The sequence below is a fragment of the Prunus dulcis genome, chromosome 2 (assembly GCF_902201215.1).
Source record: "Prunus dulcis chromosome 2, ALMONDv2, whole genome shotgun sequence".
Lineage (NCBI taxonomy): Eukaryota > Viridiplantae > Streptophyta > Magnoliopsida > Rosales > Rosaceae > Prunus > Prunus dulcis.
Window position 1 is genome coordinate 13,416,150 of NC_047651.1, and position 19,700 is coordinate 13,435,849.

At 39.3% G+C, this 19,700-nt stretch overlaps 3 protein-coding genes across 4 annotated transcripts; 1 reads left to right on the forward strand and 2 right to left on the reverse strand.

Annotated features, from left to right (window-relative positions):
* Positions 1-5,332: 5,332 nt before the first annotated feature.
* Positions 5,333-8,676, reverse strand: LOC117619745 (probable LRR receptor-like serine/threonine-protein kinase At3g47570). Of its 2 annotated transcripts, XM_034349769.1 has the most exons (3): positions 5,959-8,676; positions 5,800-5,832; positions 5,589-5,677 (listed from the first exon to the last, which is right to left on the reverse strand). In XM_034349769.1, exons 1-3 carry the CDS (start codon positions 8,657-8,659, stop codon positions 5,673-5,675), a joined length of 2,739 nt encoding a protein of 912 aa, XP_034205660.1. In that variant the 5' UTR covers positions 8,660-8,676; the 3' UTR covers positions 5,589-5,672. The 2 variants fall into 2 exon arrangements, with proteins under 2 accessions (XP_034205659.1, XP_034205660.1); XM_034349768.1 differs by having other exon boundaries at positions 5,333-5,832.
* A 2,522-nt stretch (positions 8,677-11,198) lies between these two features.
* LOC117620297 (10 kDa chaperonin 1, chloroplastic-like) lies at positions 11,199-14,325 on the reverse strand. Its single transcript, XM_034350460.1, has 7 exons — positions 14,005-14,325; positions 13,833-13,891; positions 13,615-13,665; positions 12,320-12,385; positions 12,175-12,222; positions 11,950-11,979; positions 11,199-11,438 (listed from the first exon to the last, which is right to left on the reverse strand). Exons 1-7 carry the CDS (start codon positions 14,087-14,089, stop codon positions 11,370-11,372), a joined length of 408 nt encoding a protein of 135 aa, XP_034206351.1. The 5' UTR covers positions 14,090-14,325; the 3' UTR covers positions 11,199-11,369.
* A 1,626-nt stretch (positions 14,326-15,951) lies between these two features.
* Positions 15,952-18,385, forward strand: LOC117619219. Its single transcript, XM_034349120.1, has 2 exons — positions 15,952-16,299; positions 17,611-18,385. The coding sequence occupies exons 1-2, from the start codon at positions 16,212-16,214 to the stop codon at positions 18,210-18,212; spliced, it is 690 nt and encodes a 229-aa protein (XP_034205011.1). The 5' UTR covers positions 15,952-16,211; the 3' UTR covers positions 18,213-18,385.
* The last annotated feature ends 1,315 nt before the right edge of the window (positions 18,386-19,700 follow it).

Consider the following 19,700-nt stretch of genomic DNA (forward strand, 5'->3'; position numbering starts at 1 on the left):
AATAACTGCTTCTCCTGGAAAAAGCACCTCAAAGAACTGGTTGGAGACGGCCATTGCACGGAATTCATTGCAAGGGAGGCTATCTAGCAAATCAAATATCGTGACGTAGCTGCCAACGAACCTCCACGAAAAAAGTCATACGGATCAGCACAATCTTAGCCGACTTTAAAAGCCCGAGTTGACCACCGAGGAGCATAAGAGAAAGATCATGCAAGCGACAAGCGCAGGTCTCCCAAGCTGTCACATGCTACCCAGTCATAGAAGACAATCCCGACATCATATTTTAAGGGAAGGAAGTTCTAAGACAACAAAATGCCCATCACCTCCGAAGGTACTATCCACAAAGCTCCTCGCCTATCAGCTCTGCTCCAAGCAGGCGGCTAGGCTTCCCTCACCTCCATTGAAGACAAGTTACTTTTGATGTTACCCCTGCAACTCATCTCTTTTGTTCAATAAAGCAATGTAGTCAAGTAGACTTCAATACATGTTCAAGCTTCTCTTTCCAATAGAGTGTTCACAAAAGCAATCGACACGTCTCCAGACATAGGCCAAATGGGCCACACACATCGACACGTCTCTGGACGTAAGCCAAACGGGCCACTTTCATCGACACGTCTCCGGACGTAGGCCAAACGGGTCACACAAATCGACACGTCTCCGGACGTAGGCCAAACGGGCCACTCTCATCGACATGTCTCCGGACGTAGGCCGAACGGGCCACACACATCGACACGTCTTCGGACTTAGGCCAAACGGGCCATTCTCATCGACACGTCTCCGAACGTAAGCCAAACGGGCCACACACATCGACACGTCTCCGGACATAGGTCAAACAGGCCACTCTCATCGACACGTTTCCGGACGTAGGCCAAACGGGCCACACTTATCGACATGTCTCCGGACGTAGGCCAAACAGGCTACTCTCATCGATACGTCTTCGGACGTAGGCCAAACAGGCTACTCTCATTGATACGTCTCCGGACGTAGGCCAAATGAGCCACACACATCGACACGTCTCCGGACGTAGGCCAAACAGGTCACTCTCATCGACACGTCTCCAGACGTAGGCCAAACGGACCACACACATCGACACGTCTCCGGACGTAGGTCAAACAGGCCACTCTCATCGACACGCCATAGGACGTAGGCCGGACATGCCACAACCCAGAAACGCTAAAGCAGTTCACAAAACACTATCACTATGCGAATTGAAGTTAGAAAAAGCAACTGAAATTTCCATAGCAAGGTGACTAACCGGCTGAGTTCAACAAAAAGATGGTCAAACAGGACCAAATATTTTAAACAAGAAAGCGGACTACAAAAGCTGGAAAGAAATAAAGAAGTCTTCATCTACTCTGAGACGCCGACAGGAAACCCATAATATACAGCATCTTCAGCATCCGCCTGATCAGCCACGCCCTCAGCAGCTCCACCTACCTGCTCCGCGACATCTGCTGCCATCTCATCGGCTACATCCTCTTCTGCTTCATCCTTTTCAACTACCGCCTCCTCGGTCCCTTCCATATTCACAACATTAAGTTGCTCACTTTGCACAAGGAACAATTCGAGCAGAGCGCCTCAATGTCACCATCTTCAATTGCATAGAACGAAGCCATCCCATTTGTGCAGTGCAAGTAGCCCAACTTGTACGCATCTATGGTGGCTTCAAACTTGAATTTCTCTGCAGACTTATGGTGAGCGCGAACTCTAGCCAGAAGCTTGTCATAGATGAGGGAGATATCACCCTTCTTGCGCTCGAGACGAAAGAAGGCATCTTTTCGATTAGCCAAGTCAGCAGCAGAAGAGTTAACCTCAGAATCTTTTTCGGCAAGGGAGCTTTTTAGCTTCAATATCATCGCCCTCAAATCAGACGTCTTCTTCTCATAACAGGCCTGCTCGGTAAAAAGCTTGCTGGCCAGTTTAACCTTCTTCTTCTCCAGCTCGCTGAGCTGAGCTGAAGAGGGGGCAACAACAGATGAATTCTGGATATTCTCAACGCAAAAACCAATCATTTTTGAAGCAAATGAAATGTCGTTTCCCTTTGATTTTCCAAGGAAATACTCAAGAAGGTGCCAAAATCGTCGGCCTGACCGATGTGATAGACCAACTCAGCACAAGAGGACAGGTTTGATATAAAGTTCATCTTGAGCAGGTCAAACACGCATGTATCCCCTACAGGGCTGGACTTTTTCACTTTGGGATCAACTGCCAACATTGAAGATCCCTTCGCCCGGGCAGATGACTCTCTTGTCTTTTTAGCCTCCGCCAACCTCACCTCCAAATGAGTCAATTATGCTGAATCAACTTCACAATTGACTACTCGTGACTCAACAATTGGATCATGAGCAGACTTCCCGCTTCGATCTTCATCATTTGACTGATGTAAATGACTCGAACTTCAAAGAGGAATATTTGCATCTCTTTGACGCTCGGCAGAACAAGATCAGGCACAAGCTGTTCCAAGAAGCAGATCATGGTTTTCAAGCTTGTCAGCATGAGGCTCGAGTAGAACACCATGAACACCGCGCATACCACCAACCATCCTGCTATCTACACCAATGAGATGTTTGACCCTGGCAAATGACGATGGAACCGCTCTTACTTGAGTCTTCTCAGCATAAGGGATCCTTGGCTTCTTCCTCAACGGGGACACGTCTTTCGCCAGCAAAGTCACAACTTCATTTTTTGAAGACTTGACATCAGCATTCCCTTTTGAAGGAAAGTCCGGTAGAACACTCCTCCTGCCCAGCCAGCAGGTCATCCAAGTCTGAACTATTATGCTTCCATCTCTCAACATCCTGGGCAGGGGGCATACCACCAACTTCCTCCCAATACCGCTCAGCTGACATGGCCTGCAATGTGCGAGGCCCAGCATGCTCTAGCCCAGACCTGCGATGATAAGGCAGCAGCTAGTCCATCTGCGCGCACCTGTTCCACCACAGCTGCCGCCCATTGCCAACCATCGCATGTCACGACAACAACTAGCCTGACTTCCCCCAGCTGGCCTTCACCGCAAAAAAGAAGAAAAGACAAAGAAAAAGAAATATACATGCTCGACTTACCTTAGGATGCACGACGACTCCTTTCTTCGACAAGCAGTACAAATTCTCCAAGATCTCTCTCAAGCTAGAAAGTAGAGAAGTAAGTTTGCGATGTGAAGAAGAGTGAAGAGAAGCCATGCATTTACACAGGTTGGGCATCCTAGGTCAAGAAGGAATCACAAGCCCGTTTCTACTGGGAACCCAACTCCAAGAACAGTCAAAAGCTCACTCCATTTGAGAACCCAATCTACAAAAGAAGCCCAAGTCATAGAAGGAAGCCCAATTACAAATGGACAGCCCAATAGTTGATTCACATCTCCTACATGCCACCACGAGCCATGCAGAAGCCGGTGGGCATTTGTGGGAACCAAATTAAACATGAACCCTAGGTCAAATAATTAGGCCAATCAATTTCGGAATTATTTGACCTAATTAGGAGTTACCTAACCTAATTGGGAATTACCTAATCAAATTGGGGGTTACTTGATCCTCGCCTTAATTAGGGATTTGGTTAAATCTCTAATCCCTAAATACACCAACCTCACCAACCACACCAACCTCACCAACTACAACCTCACCAACTACACCAACCACACCAACCTCACCAACTACACCAACCCCACCAACCTCTCCAAGGCCACTATAAATACTTGGTTACGCACAAGGATGAGGTACGTCAGAACTACTACTAAAATCTCTACATAAAATTCCTCTCAAACCCTAGCCACCTATTTTCTCTCTCTCTTTTACATAAGGCTCCGGCAGCCCGATTTATATTATAAACACATCCCGTACCCTATTTTAGCTATCGTTTCTCTACGGATCGATTGAACTGACTTAGGCATCGAAGGGCCTTTGGCCAACACCCCCAGGGTATGGTCCTCTTATTTGTTCTATTTTGCAAGGAGAAAGATGCGGCAAAGAAGAAAGGGGAATCTTCCTAACCGAATATTCTCGTGGGAAAATTTGCTCCCACGGTCAGCATATAAGTACCTAAAATTGGTCAGTTGACCAAAAATATCTGGAATACTCCCCTTCAAATTATTTACAGAAAATTCAAGAATCTTAAAAGATGACAAGTTGCTAAAAGAATATGGGATACTTCCTGTAAGGTTGTTCTTGGAAAATATGAGCACTCTTAGCTTTGACAAAGTGCCAAGCTCCTCTGGAATGCTTCCTACTAACAAATTTACGCCACAATAAATCCTTAACAGTTGGGAGCAAGCTGATAAGTTGGTGGGAATTTCTCCACCAAGTGAATTATTCGAAGATTAAATCTTCCAATCTGCGCAGACGGCTGATTTGTGGAGGAAGCTGAAGTTGTTGTTATCGAGATTAAGTGTCTCAAAAAGCTCAAGTTTCCAACATGGGGTTATATAGAGCCTGCAAGTTTCAAGGACTGGAGGACCAAACTGGTGACCCTGTGGTGACGACGGCCGCATGTAACACCATACCAACCACAAAAGTGGTTGGTTTTGTTCCATGAAGTCAGGGCTCCAGAGGGGTCGCTGGTTATTCTAGCCTTGACTTCAAGTAAGGCTAGTTGATCTGTCTCATTTCCGGGAAGGGCCAAAGAAAGACATGTTGAGTGAAGGATGAGAACTTGGATGCAAAAGGTGGAGAAAAACAGAAGAGAAATAGAGTTGTAAAGCCCCATGATATCAGTTTAATTTGGCTAATGTGTTTGTGTAGCAGCGTGAGGAGGGGAGACTCCAATTTATAATTGTAAGGTCTCATGTCGTGATCCCATTGTCCTTTTACAGATACAAGATTTTATTTAAGCTTGTTCCTGCCGGCCTATTTCTCAAAAAGTACTAGTGACTATTCTATAATCTGCCGCCCTACCAGTGCTGGAAAATTTATTCTACAAAAAAGATGTATCAAATTCTAGTTTTGAAGAATGGGAAAAGTATATGACTGCACACCACAAACCCAAGCCCAAAATTTTCTTATCTTCTTCCTGTCTCATTCAAAAGAAAAAAAATCAGTGGCTTAAAATTTTATTGAAATTAAAAGGAAAAGCTACAACACATTACAAGTGAAGGCAACATTGTCAGCAACCAGTATCTCACCATTTATGCTTTGATCAAGAGTAAATTTAAAATTAACCAATGTCTCATGCATAAGCTCGGTGATCTTACTGTTGAGAATTGTTTGACACCAGCTCCACATAATAGCCTTCATTCCAAATTTAAAATTAACCAATGTCTCATGCATATGCTCTCTGTATAAAACATTTATGAACTCTTTTTGTACGTAGCAGCATGAATAATGAATTAGCAAGCCTCACATTTTTCAGGGTAAATCAATTCAAGGCTAAATCAATAATGTGGTTGTTGAAATAAGGAAACAATGTGTGTTACATGCTATGGAGCATATAGACAGTTTGCTTTTATTCACATGTTCTACTCAGCTCAAAGTTTGTTTCGTATCCGACACATCTCTGCCAGAGCATCACAAATGTCCAATCGTTCTCTTGGCAACTCTGCAGAACAAGCAAGACCAACTTCTAAAATGGCAATCAAGCTTTCTTGAATATTGATGAAAGCCCTTGTATCTCCATTAAGACTATTGGATGTGCTAATGATCCCTTCCCCTCTTTCTTGAACCAGAACAGGATCCACAATCTGTTCAACCTCATAAGGCAAAGCAGTCTTGACAAAATTATGAAGGTTTACACTTCCTTGAAATATCTTTTCTGTTGGCCTTTTTCCCGTAAACAATTCCAATAGTAGAATGCCATAACTATACACATCACCTTGTGTCCAGACTTCATTTCCCATACCGTACTCTGCATTTACAAAATCTAAAACGTCAGATAAATTCTAGGTGCTCAAAACAGAATATTCATGTTTCAAACAATTAAGTTAAACGACTCATGAGAGATTTGGGAAATCATTAATTACAGAGTATTCACCTGGAGGAGTGTAACCAATTGTTCCTTTTACTCCAAGGGAACTTGACTGATTACCAGAACAGCTATCAGGAAGTTTCAGGAGGAATCTTGCCAACCCAAAGTCGCCAACATGTCCAATCATATCATCATTGAGAAGAACATTGCTTGGCTTGAGGTCACAGTGAACTATTGGCGTTTCACATTGATGATGTAGATAATCCAATGCCATGGCGACATCGATAGCAATGTTCAACCTCTGGGAAAAAGTTAGACTCCTCGGGCTTTCATTTGTCTCACCAACTGTGGGAACTGGATGCAACCACTCGTCTAAGCTCCCATTAACCATGTACTCATAAATTAAGGCCTTGAAGTCATGACCATGATAATCAACACCAGAACAGGCAGAGAGTACCTTCACAAGATTACGGTGTCTAATGTTTTTCAAGGCCTCACACTCAGCTTTGAAACTTTTTGAAGCTCCAGGATGAACAAGGTTGAGTACCTTGACAGCAATTGTTGTTTCACCTTGGTCAAGTGATCCTTGGTACACGGATCCAAAACTGCCCGCACCAATCAAATTGGAAGAGGAGAATCCGTCGGTAGCCTTTAGAAGACTTTGGTAAGATAACCGTATAAATTTTTCTGAACCACTAGAGCTATCATCCTTTATGTCCCTCCTTACACAACAATGGTACAAAAAAGTAAATGCAAAAGTTCCTCCAAGAAGAGCACAACCAATAGAGATTATTAATTTCAAGGTTAGGCTTAATCCTCCCTTTTTCGGTTGTTTGAATTTGCATTTTGGCAAATGAAACTCAAGTAGGCCCCCGCAAAGATTACCATTTCCTCTAACTGATGTGGCAGTTGCATTTGTAAAAACTCCTTTGGCTGGCACCATGCCCTCAAAATTATTATCCGACAGATTCAAAGATTGGAGAAGTTTAAAGCTCTCCAAGAACTCTGGAATCTTTCCAGACAAGTTGTTACGAGAAAGGTTTAATTCTTGAATACCTCTTAGAGAAGCCAAAGACAATGGAATTGTTTCTTGGAAGAAGTTTCCTTGCATGTGTAGTTCTTCTACTTTTATGCAGCTACCAAGACCTGATGGAATTTCACCAGAAAACATGTTTTCGGAAATATCTAAATACTCAAGATTTATAAGTTTTCCTACTTCCTGAGGAAAGGGACCGGTGAAACGATTTCGAGATAAATCCAAAAAAATATATGAAGATGATAGACCGATGATTTTTGAGGAAATGATACCGCTGAGATTGTTTCTTGGAACAGACAAGATTTCCAAATTGTGACAGTCTGCTAAACTTAAAGGTATATTTCCTTGAAGGTTATTGTCATCCAAATATAATTTAGTTAATCGACTTAAGTTTCCGAAAGAGGATGGAATTTCACCAGAAAGAGAGTTTATAGCTAAATCTAATTGGTATAAGTTTTGAAGCTTGCCTAGAGCAGGAGGGATTTCACCAGAAAATTGGTTCATAGACAGAAATAGGCTCTCCAATTTAACTAAATTTCCAATCCCATTTGGGAGTCTTCCAACTAATTTATTGTCACTTACGTAGAACCGTGCAAGAGAAGAAGACAAGTTTGCTGTGCATTCAGGTAAGACACCCCCAAAATTGTTCATATTAATGCCTAGGTGTTTTAAATTGGTGGCTTTAGTCAAATCACAGATAAAGCTCAAGTCATTAAGTCCCCCACTTCCTAGATTGTTAGAGGTTAGAGAAAATCTCTCAAGCTTATGCAAATTTGCCAAAGATGGGACTTTACCATGTAGGCTGTTTCCTTGCATTCCTAGATGACCTAGACTTGAGGCATTCGATATTGATACTGGAATAGTTCCACTAAATTGGTTAGAAGCAATATCAAAATACTGGAGACTTGGAGAAAAAATACCTAAGTCTGAGGGAAAAGTACCTTGGATTTCATTTAGTTGCAGAGAAAATCTTATGAGAGAAGACAGATTGAAGATGGAGGATGGAATCATACCAGACAGAGAATTGTCCGCGAATCGAATCTCTGTTAATTTTTTCAGCTGGCTGAAAATATCTGGAATGCTCCCATTCAAATAATTAGAAGATGCAGAAAGCACCTCAAGGGTTGATAAGTTTCTGAAAGAGTATGGGACACTTCCTCTGAGGTTGTTGTAGCGAATTACAAGTATTCTTAGATTTGACAAGGTGCCAAGCTCTTCAGGAATTCTTCCTACCAGCGAATTGTGACCGAGATCAATTTGGAGTAGTTGTGAGCAAGCTGACAAGTTGGAGGGAATTTCACCACCAAGTGAATTATTGTTCAATAGTAAATCTTGCAATCTGTGCAGACGCCCGATTTCTGGTGGGATTTCATGGCTGAAGCTGTTGTTTTGGAGATTAAGGACTCTCAGAAAACTCAGATTCCCGACATGTGGTGATATGGATCCTGTAAGGTTCAAGGACTCCAGGTTCAGCCCCGTGATCCTCTGGTGACGACGACCACACGTGACACCCCGCCAATGGCAAAACTGGACGGTTTGGTTCCATGAAGCCATGACTCCAGAAGGGTCATCAGTTATACTATCCTTGATTTGAAGCAAGGCCAGACTATCCGTCTCATCACTTTCAGTACCCAAGGAAAAAGAAAGACATGAGTTAAGAATAACAGCATGCATGCACAAAGATGAGAAAAACACAACTGAGAGTGAGGGAAAGAACTTATAAATCCCCATCAACTTTAAATTTGGCTAAGCAGTGGTTGCCTTGTTTAGCAGCTTGAGGACAATCCAATTTATAAGCAGAGCCTCTTGGAATTCAATATTGTACAGCCATGCATATCCACACGCAATCTGATTATATCCACGTTTCAAAGTGGGCTCAATTTGCAGACTTTTAGTCTGTCAAAGTTGACAGCAATGGCACGCTTGTCTTTGCGTGTGAGCACAGTGTGAATACGATGTCGTTTGGATCGGCCATACAAAAACATTCAATGGTTCTAAGAGGTGCCCATGTCCATGATGTTATGTGTTTGGAGTTTTTTGGGACGAAACAGAAAAATCCATCCAACCAAGCAACCATCCATGGTATAACGTAAACCAGAGTAGCAAATCTGGGGGCTATACCTATACTTCAACTTTGGACTAATGGGTTTCTTCTTTCTTTTTTTTTAAATTCTTTTTTGAGGAATTGTACTAACGGATTCGATTATATTAACTAACTATGCCAAACACACAGGAATCAAATTAGCCAAATTGAAAACATAATGACTAAATTGGCCAACGGACTAAAACACAGATACTATTTTAGCATTTAAGTCATTTCTAAAAAATATGCGAATCCAATCTAAGAAGATTAAATAAAATTCTATAAAATAATCAAACAATATAGTTACGGTTTTGTTTATCAAACAAATATGAAACTTACTGGGCTTTCCACAAATACACCCAATTTTTATTGCTTTCACATAAGAAAGATGCTACAAATAACTAAAAGGCTTAAATGTTGAAATGACCCTTGTGTTTTACTTCATCAGCTAATTTAATTCCCGCCTTATCAATGTGGCCATGTCAAATATAATCTTTGTTAAAATTGAAAAAATATATATTTAAAATTAATTCCCGCCTTAGCAAATATAATCTTTTCCGTTAAAATTATGTTAAAATTGAAAAAATATATATTTAAAATTAATTTTTTTTTAAACTGTGATTAATTAGTAAAGTGAAATTTGCCTCCCAAATTACACGCTCAATCAGACCTCAACCACCTTCCATGAAGCCATGAGTCCAAAAGGGTCATCAGTTATTCTAGCCTTGATTTGAAGCGAGGCCAGACTATCCGTCTCATCACTTTCGGTACTCAAGTTAAAAGATGAATTAAGAATAACAGCATGCACGCACAAAGATGAGAAAACAAAACTGACAGTCAAGACCGGTCGAAAAACTAAAACTGGAGCTCTCACATATTTTAATATGAAAATACTAAAAAAATAATTTTCATGATTTAATGTCATAAAACAATTTTTTTTATAACTAAAATTCATCATCAATTATCATGTAATAACAATCACAATTTTTTTTTAATATTTTTATTTCATAAAGTTAAATCTTAGTATGTTCGATAAAAAAAATAATAATAATAATCCAAGAGAAAGAAGAAGGCATGTTTATGTTTTGTTTTGTTTTGAGTGCATGCCAGTTGCAAAAGTGCATGCATGGTTTCATTCCATGAAGTCAATACAGCATGAGGGTCTGTAGTTATCCTGGCCTTGATTTCAAGCAAGGCTAGCCAATCGGTCTCATTTCCACTCATCCTCAAGCCAAGGCATGAGTGAAGAATAAGAGCATGCATGCAAAAATATGAGAAAAACACAGTTGGAGTATTGAACTTGTAAAGCTCCATAATATCTCAATTCTTCTCAAGGAGAAGAATGTACTTAGACGCTGGGCATCATTTATAAAATCCACTGCAGGATATAAACCCAGTCAATGCTAGAAGAATTGGATCTATACCTAATTTCCTAGAAGAATTTGGGTCCATACCTAGTCAGAGAAGAGTTCTTGACCAAAATTGTTTATATTTTTCTCCAGTCTTTGTCAAGTGCTTCACCCTCTCCTGCATCTCCACTTCTCTCTCTTTAAAGAGAAGATTACTGAGAAATTAAATAAAATAAAATTTCTTCATATTCTTCGCTTTTTTTTTTTTAATACAAGCTATATTCTTCATATTTCTTCACCGTTTATTGTTCATTTTCATTTAAAGATTTTTAATAAGCTGTTTTGCCGTGGCCCATTTTTTATACATTTTGATACCCCCGATATTGGGACCGCTAATGAATGCTTTGTTATATTTTCTGTGTTTCTATTTGTTTTTCTTTTGGACGGATTCATATGCTGTTTGATCCATTCAAAATGCTGTGGAGAAATTGTACGTATGGTACAAGACTAAAACAAATTCATATCAGGGAAAATTCAACCAGAAAATGGGTTAAACGTCTATAAAACCTCTAATCAGATTTCCAATTCCATTTCGGATGCTTTCTAGATCAGATTGACCCAACTAAACAGCAAACAAATCTGCTTCAGTTTTCGGTTTAAGTTTTATTGTAACTTTTTAAAATAATCCCAACCATGGATTTGATCAAACGATCAAGACCTTTCCACTCAGAAGGTTTTTAAAAATCCAGATGGCAGCCCTCTTCTGTAAAATCATGCCTTCCTCTCCCCTCTCCTTCCAATTTCCTATCAATATTTTCTAAAGTGTCAACATTGGAGATTAAATAATACAAAACCCATGCAATCAATGCAGAAAGAGCATGTACTTAACAAATTTGAACTGACAATATAGTTTTGGGAGTTGGAGACACTGCATGGAAAACCATCTTTGACAATGAAAAGTTACACAAAATAATCCCGTAAAACAATGTACCTACCCGTAGCTGAAACTTTATTCAACTACGGCCAGCAATTCACTCTCTTTGCAGAAGCAGTGCCTGCCATCTGTTCCCAAATCCACCTGAGACGTCAAAAATGCATTATCATTAAAAGAAAATGTCAATCGATAATGCAAGCATCCATATGCACCCATTGGATGCAACAATCCATAGGCCATTTGCACAACATAGACTTCAGTTTATAAAGAAGATAAAAATGTCAGCAACTTGTTTTACAGTCAGCCATTCATGGGAGTCAATACAGAACGTGTGCCAATTTTGTGTCAGCAATGCTGAACACAATAGTGCATGCTCTGGACCAGGCACAAAATAAGCTATGATTGTATCAGACAATCATGCTAGTCAACCGAGATTAGATAGTTGATAATTTTGATGTCATAGCAATGAAACAAGACAATTGTTAAGTAAATAAGTTCATTCTATGCCATTTAAGTGTCGAGAAGTTACAACGCACAGGTTAACAATGTGATGGAATATACTCATACAAAACAGTGGAAGTCCTTCATCAAAGTTTATTTTAGACTCTTAACATCAGAGCTGTATAATATTTTCAACTGAAGTAAATCTACTTACCTCATATGCATTTATGTCCGAGAAAAGAACCTGCAAAAGGATGAGGATTTCAAAATTCAGATGACACGGTAAGCACATAAATCACTACTTTGAATAAACCATTAAACAACAAAAAACTTCACTAGCTCAGAAACTTATCGTCTAAGCAACAGTATATGTCACAAATCAACATTATTTTACACCAGAAGACAGTTGCCATTATTTGAGAATGTTTTAGTTGCTCACCTTCTTTCCAGCCTTAACTTCCCCAACCTCAACACCAACAGAAAGAATCTGAGAATAACAACACTTGTTAGAAGATCCTGATATTAAACTTGTTACTTCAAAAACAAAAAAATTAATCATAACGAGACAGAAACAGTGGGCATACTTCTCCCATAAGATACCGCTCAAATTTAACGGCTGATTTGGGCAGCAAAACTCCTCCAGCTGATTTCTGTGGCATAAGACAGTTTGTTATCATGCTAATATTAACAGATAAGGTACACAAGGAACACCAAAGCAATATATTTCAAAAATGCAGAATTTCAAATCTAAATAGATATTTCTCCATGATCTAATAAGAAGAAGAAGAAAAATGCAAACAATGAGGTCAAATTTAGAACCCGCTGTTTCCAACCAACCGCCATCAGTCAATGTGCAACCTCTTGATATCATTCAAGAGACAAACATACAAAAGGAAAGCCAAAGAATGAGTAAAAAATGAAATATTAAAAACCTTTATAATTTTGAATGGAATCCCATTGTAACCAATTGGAATCCCATTTATAATTTTCAAGAGACAAACATCCCATTGGAATCCCATAAGATAATCATCCCCTCAAAAACCATGAATCAAAAATATTTGTCATAAGTACAGCCAGCAAGGACTTGGTGCAACATAGGCCATTTTTCGCCATTGTTGAGAAATTGAAAGCACTCATAAGATTCTTTGGAGAATGTGGTCATAAGAAATTAATACAGTGATCAATAAGCTTTTGGGACATTGGCTTAGTAAAGAAATAGAGAGTCTGAGATGCAAGTAACCATTACTGACTACTCATAACTAGTCAAGTCCGCTTAACACCATTACAAACTTATTCATAACTAAGACAGATTTTGTTTTGGGGGGTGGGGGGATGTAAGATTTTTAGCCCTCATATCAAATGGGGTGGCTTTTGTCTCTTTGATCACATGAGGGCACACGTAATCAACAATCATGACTGAACTTTCAGATCATGTGCCTCATGTTCAAGCCAACGCTCTCAAGACTTCGGTCAGATAATTGCCCACCTAACAGAGACACAGCCCGCATAAACACGCAATGGGCAATATAACTCAAATTGCCACTAGTCTGAGTCATTTAACTAAGGCAAGCCAATCAAAATGGGGTGACTTCTCAGACCATTAGAGTTCAAGCTCAAATCCATGATCACATTCAAGAACTGTAGTTGAACTCAAGCCCACCAGAGCTCAAGATTCATTCAGCAATTTAAAATTCAATTTGCTTGCAACTAAAGCCATTTGGCAATCCTATGGATATTCACAAGGTTCGCATTCCAAAAGCTCAAACACTAAACTAAAATGGTCATTGACCTAGATATTTGAGATTCACAATAATGAAACACACTAAAAATTACCAATCCAGACTCTCAAACTCAATTGACATGACTAAAACCCGCATACCTCGGGGAGTTCCTCAAGACGAATAAGCACCCTGTCAGCTTGTGGAACCACCTGTCACTCACAAATTACCACCATAAAAACCAAACCCAGATAATTCATTGTAAAAAAAAAAAAAAAAAAAAGTAGAAATTAGCAGTACAGCCACATGTAATGTTTGGAAAACCACAAACTATTTTGAAATTGCTTCTTCAAACAAGTATAGATAAGAGAAAAAATACCTTGGTGGGCTCCCATTTCTTGGAAACTGCGTTAATTCTCAAAGAGTTTCTTCGCAGACCTGCACAAAACCCATATAACAAATCAGAAAAAAATTTAACAAATTATAATAAAGTCTAGACATTCAAGAAATACATAAGAAAAGTGTCAAGAAAGGAGTTAAATTCAACACACCTGGCAGTAGCTTCTGGTTCGACAGAGAAGCAGTATTAGGTTTGCACAGCAAAGGGTTTGGTAGAGTGACAAAAGTGGAAGCCATGATAGAGCTCAAACAAAAATGGAAAAAGAAAATGAGCAAAGGTTTAGTCGAGCTGCTGAGACTGAAGAAAATGCTCTGTTTGCAAGAAGTGGGCAGATATCTTAAACCCTTGTGTGAGATAAGGAGCGAGTAGGTGAAGCTGCAGAGTTCTAGATGGTCCGGCTCCTAGACATTTCCTGTTGTTGTGTTGTGTGGGCAAGGTAATGAGATTTGGTTGGGTCTACAATGTTTGGTTCAAGCCCATCTTGGCTTGGCTTCCATGTTGTAGGCCAATTAAGCTTTTATGGGTAAAAGAAGCATGTCAAAGTCCGTTTGGTAATGGAAATAGTGGGCCAAAACCCAAGTATTTCTTGATGAAGATTTATAAAAGTGATTATACTTCAATTCACAACTATCCTGGTTGGGCTATAATGAGGGGTTTTTGTAAGGGGTTATAATGAGGGGGTCCTTAATAGCCGTTCGATCCAGTGTAAAGTTATTATTGGACTGTTGGATTGAAGCCCCTTATTGTAATCCCTCAACATAGCCCCTCATTATAGAAGCCCCCTATCCACCCTTTGGGCCGTGTGGGTGGCAGTGGATGAATAGTTGCGGATTATGCTTAAATCTAAAATAATAAAATGTGTGCTGTGTTTGGAAAACGAAAGTTAAACGCTACTGGTGGAGCCTTCTGCCTCGTATAGAAGAAAAACTTACATGGAACTATGACTTAGGCCCCGTTTGAGATTGCTTTTTTTCGCCAAAAATCTGTTTCACTTTAAAGTTAAGCAGTTTAAGGTATTTGGTAAAAATAAAATATCTTGATTATTTTAAAAGCAGTGGCCTTTTAATAGCAGTTTTTAAAAGCATGCTTTGGGTTGCTTTTCAAAACTGCTTTCAGAAGAAGCAGAGATGAACTTTTAAGGAATTTTTTTAATTCCCAAAATATCATCATTCATTTTAAAAAATGACACCACCTCTACTTCCACATCCAACTCCACCACTTGCACCACCACATTCACTTCCTCCACAACCACCACCACCATCACCACCACATCCTTCTCCTCATCATCCTCCACCACCACCACCACAACCACCACCACCTCCACCACCTTCACCTCTACAACCAACACCACAACCACCACCACCTCCACCACCTTCACCTCCACAATGCTGCCACTACACACCACCACCTCCACAATCACCATCCCTACCACCACCATCACCACTACCACAACCACCAACTCCACCTTCATCACCACCACTACCTCCACTCCATCACTACCACTACCACCACGTGATTAGTACATAACACTTTTAACATCATGTCTATTTTAGTCATTATTCACAGTTACAACAATTTTATATTAAAATTAACCAAACGGTTTTAACATTACTTTTTGTACTAACAACACTTTAAAAATAAATTTTACCAAATATAGAGCTACTTTACTTTACAGCTAATTATTTTTAAAAGACAATAAAAGCAACTTTTTTAAAAAGTCACAGCAATCCCAAACTGGGCTTTACTCTCTCTATATATGTCTATCTTCTCACGTGACCATGATTTTTTTTTAAAAAAAAAATAAAGGGAATAAAGGTGTAGGGAACGGAGATATGTAAATATATGGATGCAAATGGAATTTTCTATCAACCCAAAATGGTTTGCTTTGCCAATAATTGGGCCAAACCCTACTCGTCTTCTTTAGTTCCATTAGTACTACTAATCCCCCCAAAATCCGTCAATATTGGGCCCCACCTAATTTCCAATCTTTTGAAATGCGCTCGACTTTCTTAAGAAAAAGAAATCCACGCACAGAACACACAGCGGCTACAAGGGCCCACCACCACCCATCTTTTTTGTCTTAAACTCTGCAACATTGATCACTATTCAAGCACTTTCCTCCTCACACTTCTTTTTTTCCTTCCCCTGGAAAATCTCTGCTTTCTCACGCACTTTTTCCATTCCCACCAAGCAAACACCACTCTCGTATTGTTTATAAAAAATAATCAATACCCCTTTCTCAATATACTTTACAGCTTTCCTCTCTCTCTCTCTCTCTCTCTCTTTTTCTCTCTTTGTATTTCCTGCTCAGGTTTCTCTGTAAAGCAAAACCCATTTTTGCTCACATCACAAGTGAATATGGTGAAGAAGCGGCTTTGTTGCTGTGGGTGGTTCATAATTTTCTGTCATCTACTGCTAGCAGCTCTTGTTTGCTCCAAGAACCATGGTACTATATAACTATGCATTTTCTTCCCTCTTTGTGGTTTCTGCAGATTTGTTGCCATTTTTTCTGCTGAATTCTTAACTTATTTGAGCTTTCCTTTTTTTTTTTTTCCTCTACGGAACTATGCAAATACATTCTCTTTGTGGTTTCTGTTTTTTTTTTCTTTCTTTCTTTTTTCTCAATAGGAGCTGCTGTTCTGAAATGATGTTGGTAAAGATGAATAGCTTTCTATTTTTTTCTGGCAATCTCAGTTGAGAGACGTACTGTTTTTTTGGCTTGTCAAGTAACTGTATTAAGATAAGATTAGCATATTTCTTTCTTTTCTCCACTTTGGCCACAGTTGAAGGAGTAATTAGAAGGTCCTGTTCTGAATAAGAAATGACTCTTATAAAATACACTTTAATTTATTTTTATTTACTGCCATTGAGAAAGTCCTACACTGCACAGTCACTAAAATGTCTTATAGCTCTTCTGCCTCATTTTGCTCCCTGATTTGAGAGCTATAGTTGGATCTTTAAAAGTGCTTTATGTCCTACACCTTGTTTACATTTCTTATCTCTATGGCCTAGCATTTGCATAAAAGTTAAGAATTTCATAGTTCCCATTCACTTTCCACTATATTCTCAAATATCAATCCCATGGTTTGCTCCCATGTGGTCTGAGGTTCGAAACCCCTTAAGGTACCTACCTAGCTATTTGCTAGTTTTTTTTTTTTTTGCCTCACAAAGATTGTAGCGTTTGGCGAGGGGCTCCAGTTTCGAATCTGATCCACTTCGTGGATTGGGGGAATTTATGGGTACCCAAAAAAAAATGTTGTTCATGAGGGTATGCTCAGTGGTTCTATTCCTCCATTGTGATTGTTAACAAAAATCAGGGTCACAAAGAGAAGTCCCAGTGAATGGTCATCCTATCATAGAATTTGGGTTTACACATCTTGTCATCCCAATCAAAAGTTGGTTATTGTGATGTGGCCTAATTTGGTTCTCCACAGTAGGAACCATGATCACAAGCTAACCTTTTCCTTAGCAATTTTTTCTTAAAAATGATGTTGATGTGGTTATATTCACTTGTAAGACGCTTGGTGAGAGTAGGAAAAGTGGCATTTAATTCTTAACTATCAAAATCAATGTAATTGGATTAACTTAGAAAATTTCTGCATTCTCATTCTTCACATTCTTCGTGTATACATTTGTCATCTATTTAATTTCAAAGATTAAATAAGGACTGCATGTTTGTGTAAGTGTATTGCATTATTTTGAAGATAGATGGCCATATATGTTGATTTTGTGACATTGGGTGTGGTTTGTCCTTCAGGAAACCCTGCAAATGATCTTGTCGAGATTATCAACAACAACCGAACAGCCCATAAACTTTCAAAACTAAATGACAGTCCTGGACTCGGGTGCATTGCGCTGCAATATGCCGAATTGTGCAAGGGAAACTGCTCTATCAACAACACTGTAAAATGCAAACCATCTGAAGATGACTTCACCGAAGTTTTTGCCCCCGATTGTGGTGTGGAACTACCAACTTTTGGCACCATAACTGGCCACATTGTGGGTTGCCAATCCAAGTATCTTGAGCCATCACTAGCCTTTGCACATGTTCTTGTTCGAGACAGCAAGGCTTTATCAATTCTGAGAAATAAATCACATACCGAGGTGGGTGTAGGCATGGTTCGGGTTCATAAAGGGCCATTCTTTTGGAGTGTTCTTTTCAGCAGTGGGAAGACAAACTCTACATTTGTTCTTGAAAATCGCGGTGCAGGGATCCAGCAAAAGAAAGGGTGCTATAGTGGAAGCAGCATACCATGCAGTGCAGGACAACAGAATGCTTCTCTGGTTTTGAACAATGTTATGATCATGGGTTTTCTATGCGTTGTTTATCTTTTGAAACAGTTTCACTTCAATTTGTAATTCATGAAACTAAAATATTAAACAAGACGTTGCTCAAAATTTTGTTACAGATAAGATTGAATTAAGAGAGAGAGAGAGAGAGAGAGAGAGAGAGAGAGAGAGAGCAAAAGTTCTGGATTACAACTTATGTTTCTGGTTTTATCCTTTTGATTCTTGTTAGATTTGTTTCTTCATGAGTTTGCATGGTATAAAACTTGACAGTGTCTAAATAGTTTGTCACTGGTGACAGAACAGTTACATTGAATCTATTTTGTTCTGACTGACTTTGAAAGCTGATATCAGCTTTTTTGAAAATCAACCATATCTGTAATATGATACAATTTGAGAATTGGCTTCTATGTCAGGAATAAAAGGATAGAGTGCAATTGGACAGAGGCTTTCTGAGGTTAAATCTCACACCCAAAAGGGTTCATGAAAAACTTAGTTGCAATGGGGATAGCACTATTTTACTATCTTCAGGCAATAATGCTATGTCACGTGGAAGTGTTATCACGCAGATCATAGCGTTATTAGTTGGAAATCGCAAAATAGTGCCATTCCCTTTTCATGGAAGTCTTTCTGGGGTTCATGGGCATGATCAACCTTGATGGACCTAGGTAATGAAGTTGGGGACAATAGCATTGCTATCAGTTATGATTAGCGAGGAGCTAAGAGGACGTGGACCTTAACATAGCTGAATGTCTAGGATCAGGACTCTGGCCTTGAAGATGAAGTGAAAATAGATACATGTAAATTAAAAAAATTAATAAGTGAACTGTTAAATAAGTTTTGGTTCCAATCATATTCATTTCCCTTGTAGACACCTTGGATGCTACAAAGTCACACAAAAAAATCACACTAATTCAAATTTGACCACTAGACCATTATATCGAGACAAGAGGCCATTTTTTTGGTTGATGAATTATGATTTTGCAAAAATGTTTTGATAATGGCATTGTTCACCTTTTTCTTGGCCCAAAAATACAAAAATATGATCTTGTTCATCTTTTTGGTTTGGGCCTGATATCCAATCTCCAAATAAAACCTCAGCATGCATTGGGCTTTAGGCAATAAACTTTGGAGCAAAGTTGTTATATCTTATAGAAAACTGTAGGGGTGGTTGCGGTTTGGTAACCGTAAATTTTTGTCCAAACCGCAAACCGACAGACTATTTGCGGTATGGTGATTTTTAAAATCACAAAAAGCGGTCGGTTATAGTGAATTAGCGGTTTAAAACTGCAAGTTCTTTTTGTGTCATAAAAATCCAATCTTCCATATTTTAGGCCTAGTTTTGATGCTTCTTTTGAAGCCTTTTGAGTTCAAGTATACTTTAACCCAAAACTATAAATTCACAACCTCAACTTCTCAAGCATATATAAATTCACAACCTCCTCAACTTCTCAAGCATTCACAACCTAAAGAAAATTAAAGTTAAACTTCTCAAGCATTCCCAACCTCAACTTCTCAACCATTCCAATTCCAAATCCTTTAAAGTTACAAACCAAAAGG